General features: G+C 43.4%; 1 protein-coding gene across 1 annotated transcript in view; it reads right to left on the bottom strand.

Annotated features, from left to right (window-relative positions):
* The window catches only part of VPS13A (vacuolar protein sorting 13 homolog A), a 386,554-nt gene that overhangs the window by 223,024 nt on the left and 145,395 nt on the right, over positions 1–18,135 (bottom strand). Inside the window, exon 19 of the mRNA XM_073543803.1 lies at positions 2,186–2,300. Coding sequence (XP_073399904.1) covers positions 2,186–2,300 — 115 coding nt within the window. The remainder of the gene's footprint in view (positions 1–2,185; positions 2,301–18,135) is intronic.

Raw genomic sequence — 18,135 nt, 5'->3', positions numbered from 1 at the left:
AGAGTTTTGGGAGAATGTCCTATGGTCTAATGAAACCAAACTGGAACTGTTTGGTAGAAACACAACTTGTCGTGTTTGGAGGAAAAAGAATACTGAGTTGCATCCATCAAACACCATACCTACTGTAAAGCATGGTGGTGGAAACATCATGCTTTGGGGCTGTTTCTCTGCAAAGGGGCCAGGACGACTGATCCGGGTACATGAAAGAATGAATGGGGCCATGTATCGTGAGATTTTGAGTGCAAACCTCCTTCCATCAGCAAGGGCATTGAAGATGAAACGTGGCTGGGTCTTTCAACATGACAATGATCCAAAGCACACCGCCAGGGCAACGAAGGAGTGGCTTCGTAAGAAGCATTTCAAGGTCCTGGAGTGGCCTAGCCAGTCTCCAGATCTCAACCCTATAGAAAACCTTTGGAGGGAGTTGAAAGTCCGTGTTGCCAAGCGAAAAGCCAAAAACATCACTGCTCTAGAGGAGATCTGCATGGAGGAATGGGCCAACATACCAACAACAGTGTGTGGCAACCTTGTGAAGACTTACAGAAAACGTTTGACCTCTGTCATTGCCAACAAAGGATATATCACAAAGTATTGAGATGAAATTTCGTTTCTGACCAAATACTTATTTTCCACCATAATATGCAAATAAAATGAAAAAAAAAACAGACAATGTGATTTTCTGGATTTTTTTTTCTCAGTTTGTCTCCCATAGTTGAGGTCTACCTATGATGTAAATTACAGACGCCTCTCATCTTTTTAAGTGGTGGAACTTGCACTATTGCTGACTGACTAAATACTTTTTTTCCCCACTGTATAATCTAATCAGTCATTAAACAATCGAGCTAAGTTAATATTACACAGAAGCAAAAGTAAATTATTTGCATACTAGTGTCAGGTTATTTTTCCATGTAACTCTGAGCATTGTGCCCCAATAATGAATGTTACTGGTGGGCCTTTGCCAACCCAGTCTGACACCGCTTACTACTACTACTGAAGTTGGAAACAGTGCTCAATTGATCTCAATACAGGTTCGGGGTGTCACAGTGAAAGCTTGACCCTGCAGATGGCATGGTGCACGGGGACGCAATGCCATGAGTCAGCACATAAATTAACCGGCTTTTAGCACAGTACCCCCCCATTAGCCAAATAATTCATATATTTTAGGCAGGAAGTTATATTTACCTAAATTAAAAATACTACTTATGCCACAAACATAACACATGCTCATAAAGCTACAGTAGCAAAAAAAAAAAGGCTCTAACAGTTGCAGAGCAGGAGACAAGAATGAGATAAGAATTGGTTGCATCTTTTAGTACTTTCACCCAACGGCTATTCACACAGAGTTTCTTTGCAGACTTTTCTAAGCAGAAACTTCTAGTTTTTGAGGTGCGTCACAATTTTTATGAAGATTTGGAGAGTTTTTGTTCAGTTTCTGCTCCAAGACGTCCTAGAAAAACTTTATGTGCACCTAGCCAGGAGTAGAGAATTTACTTTTTAGAAAAATTGGCATTGAATAATCTGCTACATTAGGGTACGTGCACATGATGTCTTTTACAGTTGGATACCACCTGGTAACCATCTGAGAAAGTGCCATAAAAAATGGACATATTGCACAGCAATGTAAACACGACATTGCTGTGCACATGTGTTCAGTCCTTTTTCACTTCTTTTAACCGATTCAGGGATCAGAAACTGTGAAGCAATTAAAAAAAGGTTATTCTTCAGGCAGCTTCCACTAGAAAGCCACTCTGTAATTACTGTTAAATATCAGGAAAAAAAAGCTGGTGTCAGAGCCGCTGCAAACAAGACGGCCAAACCCCTACTGAAGCCCCTGCAGGAAAATGACCGCCAGCTTTTCCCTGGAGTGGCTTAGCCTACGAAAACCTTGGCCGATGCACTTGTGTCTTAAAGACATTATGTGCAAAAGCCTTAGATTGAATTGGTTGCCTAGTAACCAAATGACAAACTGTCTTTTTTATCAGGAAGTTCAATAAACTGTCAAATCTACTATCATTTTTTTGAAAAGCTTACTTGAAATAGATGATTAATAAGGTTAAACTTGTTGAAAGAGACAGTACTAACAGCGCAAAACAGTGGTCAAAGAAAAAAAGAATCGCCTATAAAAACCACAACATCTATAATTACCAATCAATGTGTAAAACATGGATAAAACAGCCTGGATTACCTGTTGATGTTTTATCCCGAAACTCTTCCAGCTTATTCAAAGTGGCCGAAGTAAGCTGCTCAAGGTGGACCTCTTTAGGTGGTCGGAAAAAATCCACTAAACTGTTGATAGTTTTCTAACAAAAAAAAGTAAGAAAAAAAGTAAGTAAAAAAAACAAATTTTTGCTGTCACAAAAATGTACAACTTTTTACAGCTAGAAAGCTGGCATAAATTCCCCCCCAATCTCTTCATAAAAGATAGAGGATATAAGTGTAGTCTTTCTCTGATGACAGGTTTCTTCAATTCATAAATGTTTTATTTTCAGCATTTTTTTCATCCTAATATCAGATTCTTAGTAAGGCGAATAAGAAGATTACAGTAGTTTAGATAACTGGTGTTTATGTTGTGAACCAAGTGACTATTCACACAGCTTCAGGTGTAATCACATCATGACCTATGTGTCACGATCCCACTGGGGGTCGGATAGCGGACTGCACAACACACAATCAACGGGATGAGAAAGGCCCTAACAGTAGGGAACAAGGGATGGGACACCTGAGCTCTAACCTGAGCCTGTCCCTGCACTCCCCTAACGCTCTAATCGCGTCCTTCCGCCCGCCGCCGTCACGAACCTTGTCCCTTACTGTCACCTCACACTGCCCTGATTAGTGCACTGGCTAGAAAGAGTGCTAGCCACACCACTGTAGACGGTACAAACGCAGGGGGTAGTGACAATTACGAGACAGACAAGGTAAAAACTCAAAACGTAGCTCCAGGCACCGTTGTCAAGCTCCACACCACAGAGGACATGGACACAGGACTCTGAACTCCAGAAGTAGCTGATACAGTGCTGACACCAGAGAGCTGCAGCTACAAGGTTGGTCTCCATAGAATAACTATCACCAAGTCAGCTGATGCATCAAGTGACCATTGAAAGGATGGTGGGAGTGGTCACTACTCACATCAGCTGACCTAGTAACTCAGCAGCTGCAGCATGCTGCCAGCAAGGAAAACTGACATTAATCCCTGCTGGCCTGAAAGGAAAAAAGCTTCATTTAAATTAAAGTGGAACCAGAGGTGCTATGAATCCAAAATTGGATCGTGACACTATGGCTTTGAATATTCTTTTTTCTATCTTTTAGCATAAACCTAATTAATTTAATATAAAGAATAAAAATTTTGAGGTGACATGGATGTCCCAACTCATTTGTGTATCTTCTAAACCAGGTGTCTCGGGTTAAATGCAAAACAGAGGGGCCAGAAGACCACGGTGTCTGATTCCACATACTCCTGCATTAGAAGCACCTCACCATCATTTTAAACGGTGCATGTTTCTGCTAGCAGTTCAGGACTTAAACTGTTCAGTTGAGAGCTTCTCTTGCTTTCCAAGGCTGATAATCTCAGCTGTTTGTGTTGGCCACTCCACTCTCCTATATATACTAGTCTCTGGCCATCAGGGATGCCAGTGTTAGTTTCATGCTGCCTGGCTCTGGAGCTGGAGTAGTTGGTTGTTGAGGAGGGGTTTGAAGGGTTTATCTAAAGACTGTTGCTTGGTTTTTCAGTTATATGCAGTTCCTCATTTTCCCCTACTTGCTTTTTTCCTTCCTTCACTCTCCAGTGTCCCACTCTGTTGTTTGTGATTGCATATTATTGTGATTGGTATTGTACGTATTCTGTTGTTAGTCTGGTTGGTGTATTTTCATACACTACTACTCCCCACTTCCCTGGGTGGGGGAGAAAACAAACTTAAGGGCGGATTCAGGAGCTCAGAAAGGTACATGACCATGGCGTCTTATCAATTAAGGCTGAGTTCACACGTGGCGTTTTTTTCGCGTTTCCACGGCGGTTTTAACTGCGCGATTTTGCCACGAAAACGCGAAGAATAAGCATCTCATGCATTCCTATGGGATTCCGCAATGCTGTGCTAATGCTGCGGTTTTTAACGTGGCGGAATCACTTTGCGGTAAAAAACGCAGCATACTCATTAATTTTGCGGAATCGCGGCGATCTCGCACCCATAGGAATGCATTGTTCTGCTTACTTTCCGCATGTGGCTGTGCACACCATGCGAAAAGTAAGCAGAACATTTGCGGATGGTAGCCACGGTCCGGAGGAGAAGAGACTGTCCTCCGGGCTTTGGGTACCATATCCCTCTAAAAAATAGAATTTAAAATAAAAAATATTGTTATTCTCACCTTCCGACGTCCCGCGCTGTCTTCCTGCCTCTCTCCACGCTCCCGGTCCCAGTAAGCCTTTGCGAGCGATGACGTTCGTTCTCGCGGGATCGCGAAGTCTCGCGGTCAATTGCGCGACATCATTGCGAATGACCGCGAGACGTCGCGATCCCGCGAGAACAGACGTCATCGCGGTAATTGTCGCAAAGGATTACTGTTGGGACCGGGAGCGTGGAGAGAGGCGGGAAGGCTGCGCGGGACGTCGGAAGGTGAGAATAATATATTTTTATATTATTATTTTTTACATTCTTTTACTATTGATGCCGCATAGGCGGCCTCAATAGTAAAAAGTTGGTCACACTCGTCAAACATAGTGTTTGACAAGTGTGACCAACCTGTCAATCAGTTCTCCAAGCGATGCTCCAGATTGCTTGGAAAACGCTAGCAATTCTGCAAGCTAATTACGCTTGCAAAATGCTAGTTTTTCTGCGGGAAAATCGCGGGAATTTAAAATGCGATTTTCCCGCGGAATGGAATTCCGGAATTCTCGCGGTAATTTCCGCGAGAGTTCCGCTACATGTGAACCCAGCCTCAAAGTAATCCGGGGAGCAGGAATAGCTAGGGTGACTCTAGCGCTAGGGATAGGGAAGGAGCCCCAGGATATCCAACAACAAAGTTGTGACACCAGGGGTGAAGAACCCTTTTTCTGCCAAGGGTGATGACGTTGCTAGTTGCAAATACTTTTCCAGGTTTACGTTGGTGGTTCTGGAGCACAACTGCCTTTTTGCAATGATACGTTTTGTGAAGATTTGATTGCAGCAGTAAGTGGTTTCAAACACAGATGCATATTACTCTGCATGTGTCTTCAAGGTGTAAAATTTATCACTGCTCATGTAACATATATAGAAGTCCAGCAGTGGGAGGACTGCAGTATACACCATATAAGAGACACCAATATACAACCACTGTTGTATATACATGATATAGAAGACACGAAGACTGTTGTATATACATTATTTAGAAGACACGAAGACAGTTGTATATATATCATGTAGGAGACACCAAGACTGCTGTATATACACAACACAGGATAGACTGAGACTGCTGAATAAACATCATAAGGTAGATACTGATATTGCTGTATACAGACACATGGTCAAAATTGTTGGTACCCCTCGTTTAATGACAGAAAAACCCACAATGGTCACAGAAATAACTTCAATCTGACAAAAGTAATAATACATCAAAAATCTATGAAAATGAACAAATGAAAGTCAGACATTGCTTTTCAACCATGCTTCCATAGAATTTAAAAAAAAAAAAAACTCATGAAATATGCCTGGACAGAAATGATGGCACCCTTAACTTAATATTTTGTTGCACAACCTTTTGAGGAAATAACTGCAATCAAACGATTCCGGTAACTGTCAATGAGACTTCTGCACCTCTCGACAGGTATTTTGGCCCACTCATCAAGAGCAAACTGCTCCAGTTGTCTCGTGTTTGAAGGTTGCTTTTTCCAGATGGCATGTTTCAGCTCTTTATAAAGATGCTCAATAGGATTTAGGTCAGGGCTCATAGAAGGTCACTTCGGAAAAGTCCAATATTTTCCTCTTAGCCATTCTTGGGAGTTTTAGCTGTGTGTTTTGGGTCATTAACCTGTTGCAAGACCCATGACCTGCCACTGAGTCCAAGCTTTCTAACACAGGGCAGCACATTTCTCTCTAGAAACCCTTTATAGTCTTGAGATTACATTGTACCCTGCACAGATTATAGACACCCTTGCGCCAGATGCAGCAAAGCAGCCCCAGAACATAACAGAGCCTCCTCCATGTTTCACAGTAGGGACAGTGTTCTTTTCTTGACATGGTTCATATTTCCATCTGTGAACATAGAGCTGATGTGCCTTGCCAAAAAGTTCCATTTTTGTCTCATCTGTCCATAGAACATTCTACCAGAATGTTTGTGGCTTGTCAACATGTACTTTGGCAAATTCCAGTCTGGCTTTTTAATGATTTTTTTTCAACAATGGTGTCCTCCATGGTTGTCTCCCATGAAGTCCACTTTGGCTCATACAACGATCGATGGTGCGATCTGACACTGATGTTCCTTGAGCTTGAAGTTCACCTTTAATCTGTTTAGAAGTTTTTCTGGGCTCTTTTGTTACCATTCGTATCCGTCTCTTTGTTTATCAAAAATTTTCCTCCTACGGCGGCGTCCAGCGAGGTAGGCTACAGTCCCATGGAGCTTAAATTTCGGAATAATACAGCTCTGGCAAAAATTAAGAGACCACTGCACAGTTTTATAAAAATCAGCTTCTCTACATGTCTTGCAGCCATTCCATTCCAGTGTCAGTTGAATTCCAACCAGAGTACACCTCATTCAACTTAATGTGCATCGCCTATCTTCTTCATCACAGCTACATAGAGGACCCCCTTGGGTTCTTCTGGCGCTGAGAAGTAACCAAACGGCCCTATCTGCGAGAAGTTATCCCCCTGGAAGCCCGTGAGTTCAACAAGGCCGCAGGCTGAGGTCTTCCTGCCTACCAGCACCCCCGCCGCGTCAGCGGCTATTATTAGGCCTCTACCACCTGATTACGCCGCTTCCCGTCGGGCCTGTGATCGGCGCCTGCTGTGCACACCGGAGGAGCGCTTTGACAACATACCCGCTCCAGTGGACCGGCGGCTGGTGATATCCCTGCGGGGGACGCCGCGGTCGGGATCTGGACCGACGGATTCCACCGGCTGTGTTGACTGTCTCTCGTGCGCAGCACTCAAGTCGGGACACTTGTCCCCTGTGTCTGTGGAGAAGTCCCGCTCTGCACCCCGAGTGAGCAGGGACCTTAGCTTGTGGCTGCGGCTATTAACACACCGGACCCATTCACTTCCATGTTCAGCGTCTGCCGCCGACTGACGGGGACAGGAGGGCGATCCCAGTGAAGGGATGCAGGGCCAGTGGCCCCCACCTCTAGCCTCCCCTCAATACCTACCTAAGCAGGTCTGGCACCTTCCCCAGGTGGAGGATAAGATAAAGACTCTGGCACGCTGCCTGTGCTTGCTGGATTCAGCGCGGCAGTGCAGCTAGCATTGTAATATCAATACCCCCTATTCCTGAGGAGTGAAGACATTAGTAGCCCAGCTCCTCCGCCTAACTACAGATGTAATAGTAGTTATAGCTGTGGTTGTAACTCAGCAGCAGAAAAATAAACTTATATACAGCGGGCATGGAGGGGGACCTGATGATGAAAGTCGGGCGATATTGATTCACATTCCTCGATGAGCCAAGGATTGTCCCGCTTAGCACGCTGACCACGCTAAAACTGGTGCCAGTGACTCCCCCACTCTCCTGAAAATTTTACGTCACATAATGCCAAAAAAAGAAGCTCTGCTCAACCAGTAAGCCGTTCGATTGCCGACCTTCTCACTGATCACACCAATTCTAAAATGGCCGCCACTACAGCGACCCCAACCATTTCTCCTCCCTCTGATGTACAGTCTAACGCAGCTGCAGATAATGGTGACATTTCACCCAGGGCGACAATGTAGTATCTACTGCTATGCTCATTAAAACACTTCAAGAAACCTTTAGATCAGAGCTCTCCACTGCCATGAAAAATGTTACAGCACAGATATCATGCAACGTACTTCCTCGCTGGAGGAAAAAATGGACTCTGTCGCTGAGGCCTTAGAAGATCAGGAGGGTGTAAAGCAACATATGGAACACATTAATGATCTGGAGCTGAAATGTGAGGACTATGAAAACAGATCAAGCAGAGGCAACCTGCGTATTCGTGGTCTCCCTGAAACCATACTTGCACTCAAAGACACAGCAAATGCTCTGTTTAAGGCACTGCTCCCGCAATTGGATCTGACCATGCTACACATAACCAGAATTCACAGGGCACTGGGAAGACCGAGACCGGGTGATGTCCCCAGAGATGCGATATTAAAATTGCACTACGAAGAGTCCAGAGACCTAATATTGGCTGCAACACGAGACATTCCAACTCTCCCTGGGTTGCCTGACTCAGTCCACCACTATGCAGATATTGCCCCTGCTATGCTAAATAGAAGGAGGGCTCTCAGGCCAATCACCTCAGCCCTACAAGCAGCACGAATAAAATACCAATGGGGCTTTCCATTTTCTCTGTCCTTCTCTTACAACAAGTCCTTTTTGTGCAGCTCCCTGGCAGAGGGAAATTATGTCCTCGACCTAGTTAACATCCCATTCTCGGATACAGCTCAACCACTACCACCGCGAAAACTGAGACCAGTCAGAGAGTGGAAACAAGTCCCCAGAACAAGGAGCCAGCGCACGAATGCTACTTAACTAAGCCAGGTTTTTTTGGCTGAAAATTTTCTTTAAGTGTTTAAAAAATTCCTGTGTCTGATATCTCAGATAATCAAGTCAAACTTGAGGATATGATACCATCTTACATACAAAATTTGAAATATGCCCACACTACAGTGGGCTGATGTGTTGGGGGGAGGAGGGGGGGTTTGCGGGGCATTCCAGTTATAGTTTTCGAATACTTAAGTTATAATTCCGCAAGCGCGGTCAGTATATAAGTATATAATTACTCATGATGTTTGGTTATTATAAATGATAATTTGAATTGATTATAAATCTCATAGCCACTTCCAAGGGGACAGTGTTTGGCTCTCTGGGTTTACTCATGTGGCCTAAGTATAGTGATCAATGGATTACCCCTCTAATATGGGTCTCCAGTTCACTATGTTTTCCGGGTTGCTTGCCCGTTTGATTGTAATTATATGTTCTATGTCATTTATCTTTGTCTACCCTCCCTCCTTCTTTTCCACATTGTTTTCCCACAGGATAATACAAATTTATTCCACTCCTACCGACCAGAAACTGAGGCCTGCCAATGGGCTATATCTTGAGACTTATACCAAGGGGAGGAGATTCGAGGAAAAGCCATATTATAGCAGAAAGAACCGATCTTCCCATGTGTAAGGTATTATCTCACAATGTACGGGGATTTAATTCCCCTATCAAACGTAAAAAAGCCTTTTTAGACTATAAAAAACAAAATCCGACATTATTTGTCTCCAGGAGACTTTTCTAAATCCTCATGCCCAAAATATTTCGATTCTACCTATTCACGAGCTTTCACATCTTCAGGGATGAACAAAACAAAAGGGGTGGCTATTTTCGTTAAAAATGGCTTCCCACTCCAAATTACCAATTCCATTATAGATGAAGGGGACGATTTCTAATACTACAGGGTTCCATACAAGGACAAAACATCTGTGTGATAAACAGCTACCTCCCTGCCACATCACAACTTTTGACCTTCAAACTGATACTATGTAAACTAGATCTGCTATCATTACACCACCTGATCTTGTGTGGAGATTTTAATTTTACCATAAACCCAACACTAGACAGCATTGCCCTAAGACGCTTTGATATCACTAAAACTGAGAGAAAAAAGATTCTCCACTTAATGAAAGAACACCATCTAGTAGATATATGGAGGGAATTGAATGGGAACACCAGAGGATATACCTATTTCTCCCCAGCTCATAAAACATATTCTAGAATTGTTCTCCAGTTGACGAGAGCCAATTCACTCACAACAGTTCTGTATTCACGCCATTTACACTCAGCGTGGTCCGACCATGATGCCACCATTTCGGTATTTAAATTTAATATCAGCACTTCAGGGTTGCACAGGTGGAGGCTAAATGAATCTTTATTAACAGACCCGGTATCTGTAAATACAATTAAAGACGAAATAACTAAATACTTCGAAATTAATACTACAGACAAACTCTCCCCAGGAATAATCTGGCTAGCACATAAATACATTACAGGTTCTCTCATCAAACTAGCGGCTAACAAAAAAAAGGTCAGGACTGAACTCGAGACCAAGTTAGAAAATAAACTCGCAAAATTAGAACTGGCGAATCAAATGTCCACCTCTTTATATCTTACCAAACAAATTCAGGAAACAAAGGTCCAATTAGACGCTATACTCACCACTAGGACAGAAAGAACTCTAACTTGGACTAAAGCCACTTTCTATAAATATGCTAACAAACCCAGCAGAATGCTAGCACGTAAATTACGAGCAAGAGTGATTTATTACAATTTCTTCCATAAAAGACTCCACAGGCAAGGTATCGGCACATCCGGACACCATTTATAAAATCTTTCATGAATATTACTAGAACCTATACTCTACACCGCAGTCTCCCCCGCCTCACCTTCTGCAAGATTTTTTGCATGATCTTAGAATACCCAAAATATCAGAATCAATGGCTCAAAAACTACACTCAGATGTCTCTGTAGAGGAAATAACTTTAGCTATTAAAAATTTAAAAAAAAGGAAAAGCCCCAGGGCCTGATGGCCTCACGGCCGCGTATTACAAAAAATTTAATGAGATTCTCACTCCCCATATCAAGAAATTTTGTGATGCTTTTCTACATAGTTTACAAATGCCCCAGGAGTTTTTTGTCGCCCACGTTACTGTCTTCCCAAACCCAAAAAAGACCATCTGTTCCCCAAAATTTACAGACCCATCTCCCTATTAAATATAGACTTAAAAATCTTCACAGCAATCATCACTAGCCGGCTAAATAATTTATTGCCTGCTCTTATCCACTGAGATCAGATAGGATTCATACCTACGAGACAGGCCCCAGATAACATCCGTCATAATCTCAATGTCATCCATACGGCAAATTTACATAAAGAACAACTACTACTCCTAACCTTAGACATTGAAAAAGCCTTTGACTCGCTATCTTGGACATATTTATTTACGGTGCTCTCCAAATTTGGTTTTACCCCAGAACTCATTTCGTGTCTAAAATTGCTTTATGATCGTCCTACAGCATATTTAAAACTCCCTACAACACGCCCCACATCGATAATTATACAACGTGGCACCAGACAGGGCGGCCCGCTCTCCCCAGCTCTTTTTGCATTAGCCATGGAGCCCTTGGTTGAAGCCATTAGGACTAATCCAAATATAACGGGATTGACAAATTTAGGTGATCAATACAAAGTTAGTCTCTTCGCGGATTACCTACTTTTGACAATTACCAACCCACACACTACCCTACCTAATCTATTTTCATTGCTCGAAGATTTTGAAAAAATTTCAGAACTTAAAGTTAACATCAACAAATCTGAAGCTCTTTTTATAAACACCCCAAGAGACATACAAGATGACATTATATCCCATTTTAAATTTATAAGGAAGGAACACTACTTGACGTACTTAGGTATTAATTTAATGACAAATAGGTGTAATGATTAGGAGAAACTACGTCAGAGAGTGGACCCTCTGGATCGCGGATCCGGAGCCCCTGGGCCGAGCACGCCAGGTGAAGACCGACCCCTATACAGGGATCGTTTGGGGCAGGACCACAGAGGACGGAGGCGCGACAGCCGGAACCAAGAGGGACGGCTCCACGGACAAAAGGGGCTGGGGAGGCAGCGGCCGAGATACGAGCAGGGACCGGTAGCACAGGGAAAGACACAATACGGGGAATGGCAAGAGGAAGGACCAGGGCAAACTGGAGACAGAGGAAGGCACAGAGGATAGGAAGGAAGGAGCGCCTGGACAGACTGGGGAGGGTGAGGGGGACGAGACAGAGGACGGCAGGGAGGATAAGGCAGAGGAAGGTAAAGCTACAGGCGAACTGTAGAGGCCAGAGGGTGCAGAATACTACACAATCATCAGGCGTCCTCCTAACAGCGAGGACGCCTGAAATACACCAACCCCCGGAAGTGCGTCCCCCAGACCAGCCCCTCAGCGCCGCCCACCGCTGGAGAGAGAGAGCGGGAGGGGGCGTGCGCGAGACAGGGGGCGGGTGCCAGGAGCCGCCGTGAGGGCGAGTGGACGACGGGCGCGCGCCCGGACGGGGACGCGCAGGTAAGGGAACGCTGTGGTGCGCGCTGCTGCAGGAGGGGCATCGGCGGGCATAGCCGCCGATGTCACAATAGGTCAACCCTCTTCAAGTTAAATTATGTGCCACTTATTGAGAGCCTCCACACTGATCTGACTAGGTGGTGGTCATTGAACTTATCCTGGCTGGGCAGAATAAACATGATAAAAATGGTTTCTCTGCCAAGATTCTTATACCTTTTACGGTCCTTGCCAATGGAAATACCGTCCAGGTCCTTTTCTAAAATTCATTCTGCTATTACTAGATTCATTTGGCAGGGAAAGAAAGCTAGAATTTCACAAAAAATAATGTTCTTTCATAGAAAATTAGAGGGTATTTCACTTCCGCTTTATTTTAGGTCCGCCCAAATAGCACAACTGACGAATGTCTGCTCATTAAATAATAAACCAAGATGGGTCCATTTAGAGTCCCACCTTATTAAACCATTCTCGCTACCTGGGTTGGTGTGGTCGATAGAAAAAATCCCAAAAGGTATTATACCAATGGCTCCTTTACAGCCCATTCTCTTATCCTCTGGAGGAAAGTTAGATTTAAATACAAACTACAATCTGAACCTTCCCCCCTAACCTCTATCCTAAGCAACCCAATGTTTGCACCAGGCCTCAACCAAAATATGTTCACATGCTGGATCCTACGGGGGATCACTACATTAACCCCTTTACCCCCAAGGGTGGTTTGCACGTTCATGACCGGGCCAATTTTTACAATTCTGACCACTGTCCCTTTATGAGGTAATAACTCTGGAATGCTTCCATGGATCCCGGTGATTCTGACATTGTTTTCTCGTGCATATTGTACTTCATGTTAGTGGTAAAATTTAATTCATATAACTTGTGTTTATTTGTGAAAAAAACGGAAATTTGGCGAAAATTTTGAAAATTTCGCAATTTTCCAACTTTGAATCACAGAGATATGGCACACAAGAAACTTAATAAATAACATTTCCCATATGTTTACTTTACATCAGCACAATTTTGGAACCAATATTTTTTTTAGTTAGGAAGTTATCAGGGTTAAAAGTTGACCAGCGATTTCTCCTTTTTGCAACATAATTTTACTTTTACAGACCACATTACATTTGAAGTCACTTTGAGGGGTCTATATGATAGAAAATACCCAAAAGCGATACCATTCTAAAAACTGCACCCCTCAAGGTGCTCAAAACCACATTCAAGAAGTTTATTAACCCTTCAGGTGCTTCACAGGAATTTTTTGAATGTTTAAAAAAAACAACATTTAACTTTTTTTCACCAAAAAATTATTTCAGGTCCAATTTTTTTTATTTTACCAAGGGTAACAGGAGAAATTGGACTGCAAAAGTTATTGTGCAATTTGTCCTGAGTATGCTGATACCTGATATGTGGGGGAGGAACCATGGTTTCGGCGTATGGCAGAGCTCAGACGGGAAGGAGCGCCGTTTGACTTTTTCAATGCAAAATTGGCTGGAATTGAGATCGGACGCCATGTCACGTTTGGAGAGCCCGACTTGCCTAAACAGTGGAAACCCCCCACAAGTGACCCCATTTTGGAAACTAGACCCCCCCAAGGAACTTATCTAGATATGTGGTGAGGACTTTGAACCCCCAAGGGCTTCACAGAAGTGTATAACGTACAACCGTACAATTAAAAAATCATATTTTACCACCAAAATGATCTTTTCACCCTCAATTTTTATTTTTCCAAGGGTAACATGACCCCAAAAGTTATTGTGCAATTTGTCGTGAGTTCGCTGATACCCCATATGTGGGGGTAAAACACTTTTTGGGCGCATGGCAGAGCTTGGAAGGGAAGCAGCGACATTTGACTTTTTGACTGGAATTGAGATCGGATGCCATGTCGCGTTTGGAAAGCCCCTGATGTGTCAAAACAATGGAAACCCCCCACAAATGACACCATTTTGGAAACTAGACCCCCCCAAGGAACTTATCTAGATGTGTGGTGAGAACTTTGAACCTCCCAGGGCTTCACAGAAGTTTATAACGCCCGGGCATGAAAATAAAAAAAATCATTTTTTCCACAAACATGATCTTTAAGTCCTCAATTTTTTTTATTTTGCAAGGGTAACAGGAGAAATTGGACCCCAAAAAGTTGTTGTCCAATTTGTCCTGAGTACGCTGATACTCCATATGTGGGAGAAAACTACTGTATGGGCACACGTCAGGGCTTGGAAGGAAAGTAGTGACATTTTGGAATGCAGATTTTGATGGAACGGTCTGAAGGTGTCATGTCGCGTTTGAAGAGCCTCTGATGTGCCTAAACTGTTGAAACCCCCCACAAGTGACCCCATTTTAGAAACTAGACCCCCCCAAGGAACTTATCTTGTATGGTGAGCACTTTGAACCCCCCAGTGCTTCACAGAAGTTTATAACGCCCGGGCGTGAAAATAAAAAAAAAAAATCATTTTTTCCACAAACAATCTTTTAGTCCCCAATTTTTTTTATTTTCCCAAGGGTAACAGGACAAATTGGACCCCAAAAGTTGTTTTCCAATTTGTCTTGAGTACGCTGATACCCCACATGTGGAGGTAAAACACTGTTTGGGCGCATGGCAGAGCTTGGAAGGGAAGGAGCACCGTTTGACTTTTTCAACGCAGAACTGGCTGGAATTGAGATCAGACGCCATGTTGCGTTTGGAGAGCACCTTATGTGCCTAAACAGTGGAAACTCCCAAATTCTAACTCCAACCCTAACCCCAACACACACCTAACCCTAACGGAAAAATGGAAATAAATACTTTAGTTTTATTTTATTATTTTTCCCTAAATAGGGGGTGATAAAGGGGGTTTGATTTACTATATATGGCGGGTTTTTAAGTTTGGCAGCTGTCATACGCTAAAAGACGCTTTTTATTGTAAAAATACTTTTTGCATCACCACATTTTGAGAGCTATAATTTTTCTGCGAGCTATAACTTTTTATTTTTTGACTTATGACGCTGTATGGTGGCTCATTTTTTGCGGGACAAGATGACGTTTTCAGGGGTACCATGGTTATTTATATCCGTCTTTTTGATTGCGCGTTATTGCACTTTTTGTTTGGTGGTATGATAATAAAGCATTGTTTTTTGCTTTTTGTTCTTTATTTTTATTTTTTAAGGGGTTCGCTAAAGGGGTTAACTAATGGGACAGTTTTATAGGGTGGGTTGTTATGGACGCAGCGATAATAAATATGAGTACTTTTGTTTGTTTGTTTTTTCCAAAAAATGAATTTATTAGGGATTTTTTTTTTATTCATTTAGCGATTTTTTTTTTATAAATTATTTTTACTCTTTTTTTTTTTTTTTTTTTACAGTTTATTACTTTGTCCCAGGGGGGGACATCACTGTCATGTGTCAGATCGCTGATCTGATACGTCACACAGTGCTGTGTCAGATCAGCGATCTGACAGGCGCTGCACAAGGCTTCCTCATGCCTGCACTCTGCAGGCACTGAGGAAGCAGCCTCCCTGCAGGTCCTAAAAGGCCCCCGCGGCCATATTGGATCAGGGGACCTACAGGGAAGGAGGCCCCCAGAGCAGCGCAGCACATCGCGCTGTGCTGGGGGCGCAGGGAAGCACGGAGGGAGCCCCCTCACTGCCGATGCTTCTCTAAACCCCCGGTAAACTGCGATCGTGTTTGATAGCAATGTGCCAGGGGTTAACGTGCTGGGTCCGTGACCGCCCCTGACACATAGTGCCAGGTGTCAGCTGTGATAATCAGCTGACACCCGGCCGCCGATCAGCGGCCCCCCCATGAGCGCCGTTGATCGCTATGACATACTATCCCGTCCATGAGCATTAAGTCCCAAGGCAAATGGATGGGATAGGACGTCCAATGGCAGAAAGGGGTTAAAGCATTTGTGCTCTCCATTTAATATTTTATTAGATAGATCGGAATTTATTAAAAAATATGAACCTCCGGTCAGAGAGACCATGCGTATAAAACAAGGCCTTCACTTTGCCAATAGTCTTCTCCCAAATAAATGACCTTTGCATATATCTAGTTTTGGACAAAAATGCATTAATGATCCAATGGGCAGAGGAACAATATATTTAATATACTCAATTATTAACCCACCTCATGATGAAAAAAAATTGAAATTTATGATACAATGGGAGGAGGAGATGGGATTTGATCTATCACTGAAGGATTGGAGGTTCTGCTGTGACACTCTATCCAGAGGAAGCCACCAGTCTTCCCTTGTGGAAACTTCTTTGAAGGTACTCCACAGAACTTATCTAGTCCCAACCAAACTTCATAGCATATATCCGAATATATCAGCCTCATGCTCATGTTATAGGGGCTGTGGTCAACCGGGGGATATGAGACACATCTGGTGGACATGCCCGGGGGTCTCGGACCTCTGACATAGAATGGGACTCAGGGTGGATTAATTGACAGGCAAGAAGATCCCTTTGGATCCTTCAATTTTCCTCCTTGGGGTGAGACACCCATTCCTTTCTAGAAGCCTCCTGTTATGAATGGGTCACCGAGGAGTATGGCAGGAACAGGCTAAGCCACCAGAAGACCAGAGAGGTTGGTAACTAAGCAGATTGTAGACCCCTGATCCTATCTGCAAAACTAGCAGTAGCCGTGGAGCATTCCTACGATGCCCTAGACGCTTCGTCACAGCCGGAGGACTAACTAAGCCTAAAGACAGAAAGATGAAATCTAAACTGCCCTGGAGCAGATCCCCAAAGGAATAGACAGCCCCCAAACATATATTGTCGGTGAGACAAGATGAGACACAAACACAGGCAGAGAAGAGACTGAGCAAACGGTGGGGCCCAAGCTGTCTAGACAGGTCAGGACAGAAAAAGATACTGTCTGTAATCACGCACAAAACCCTGAAAAAGTCCAACACTTCTGATATACAAAAAAAATCTGAGATCACACGATCTCACCCCCGCTAGATCAGCACTCTGGTATAAACTGGCAGCAAGCAAAAAGATACTAACAAAACAGGGGACTGAACAAGCTGCAACATATGAAGCAGGGCCCAGCGCTGCCCTCAGCACGGAGCATGCTGAACCCTAGCAGCAAAGCAAAAAAAAAAGACACAACCAGATTAGATGCAAAGGATTAGCAAAAGAATCACTTAGCTGAACATGCAGATCAGGCAGGGGACAAAAGAGCTCCGAATGCACACAAAGTAAAAAATCACCAGCAACCTTCAAAAGCAGCTAGCTCCATTATATGCTCCCAGCCAGCAATCCCAGATTCCCAATTATCATCGTCAGGTGGAGAACCTCCATCCACCTGGCCAGCTCCACTACTCTTAGTAACCACCAGAGGGAGCTTCGGCTCAGAAATCCGAGCAAGGGAGTTCACAACAGCCTTCATAGATTAGTAAATTATCTTTTCATGGCCACCACAATTCATATAGCAGCAAAATGGAAATCCCCAACATTGTCACTTTTGTTTGTTTAAGAAAGGATGAATAATATTATGCTTTGTGAACGCATTGAAGCCACCAGAAACGACAAGTGGGATCAGTTCTTCAAGATTTGGGGACCATGGATGGAGGTGGAATCAATTATACAACTAAACCAGATTTTGCACATATCACCATAACAACTCCGGTCTAAGGGGATGGGGAGTCGAGTTCTGGAACCAGTTCTGCAGTACATACTCATTATAACTTTGCTTAGGGTTGGTGATACAGTTGTAATTGGTTTGAAAGAAACAGTAATATCAGGATATCAAAAGGATATTAATGTTACTATAATGTACAGTGTGGATTCAATGATGCTTTTTCCTATTGTGTTACCCTCATGTTGTAATTGTCTTGTCTTCCCCTCCATAACTTGTGTATCTTATGACAAGTTAAAATTCCCCTGCGAGGGAATATGTTTTACAATTTAATGCTTTCATGCATAAT

Source organism: Dendrobates tinctorius, unplaced genomic scaffold (genome assembly GCF_039654945.1).
Source record: "Dendrobates tinctorius isolate UK_male_01 unplaced genomic scaffold, ASM3965494v1 ptg000134l, whole genome shotgun sequence".
In the NCBI taxonomy this organism is placed as follows: Eukaryota; Metazoa; Chordata; class Amphibia; order Anura; family Dendrobatidae; genus Dendrobates; species Dendrobates tinctorius.
This window is presented reverse-complemented; position numbering and strand designations above follow the sequence as displayed.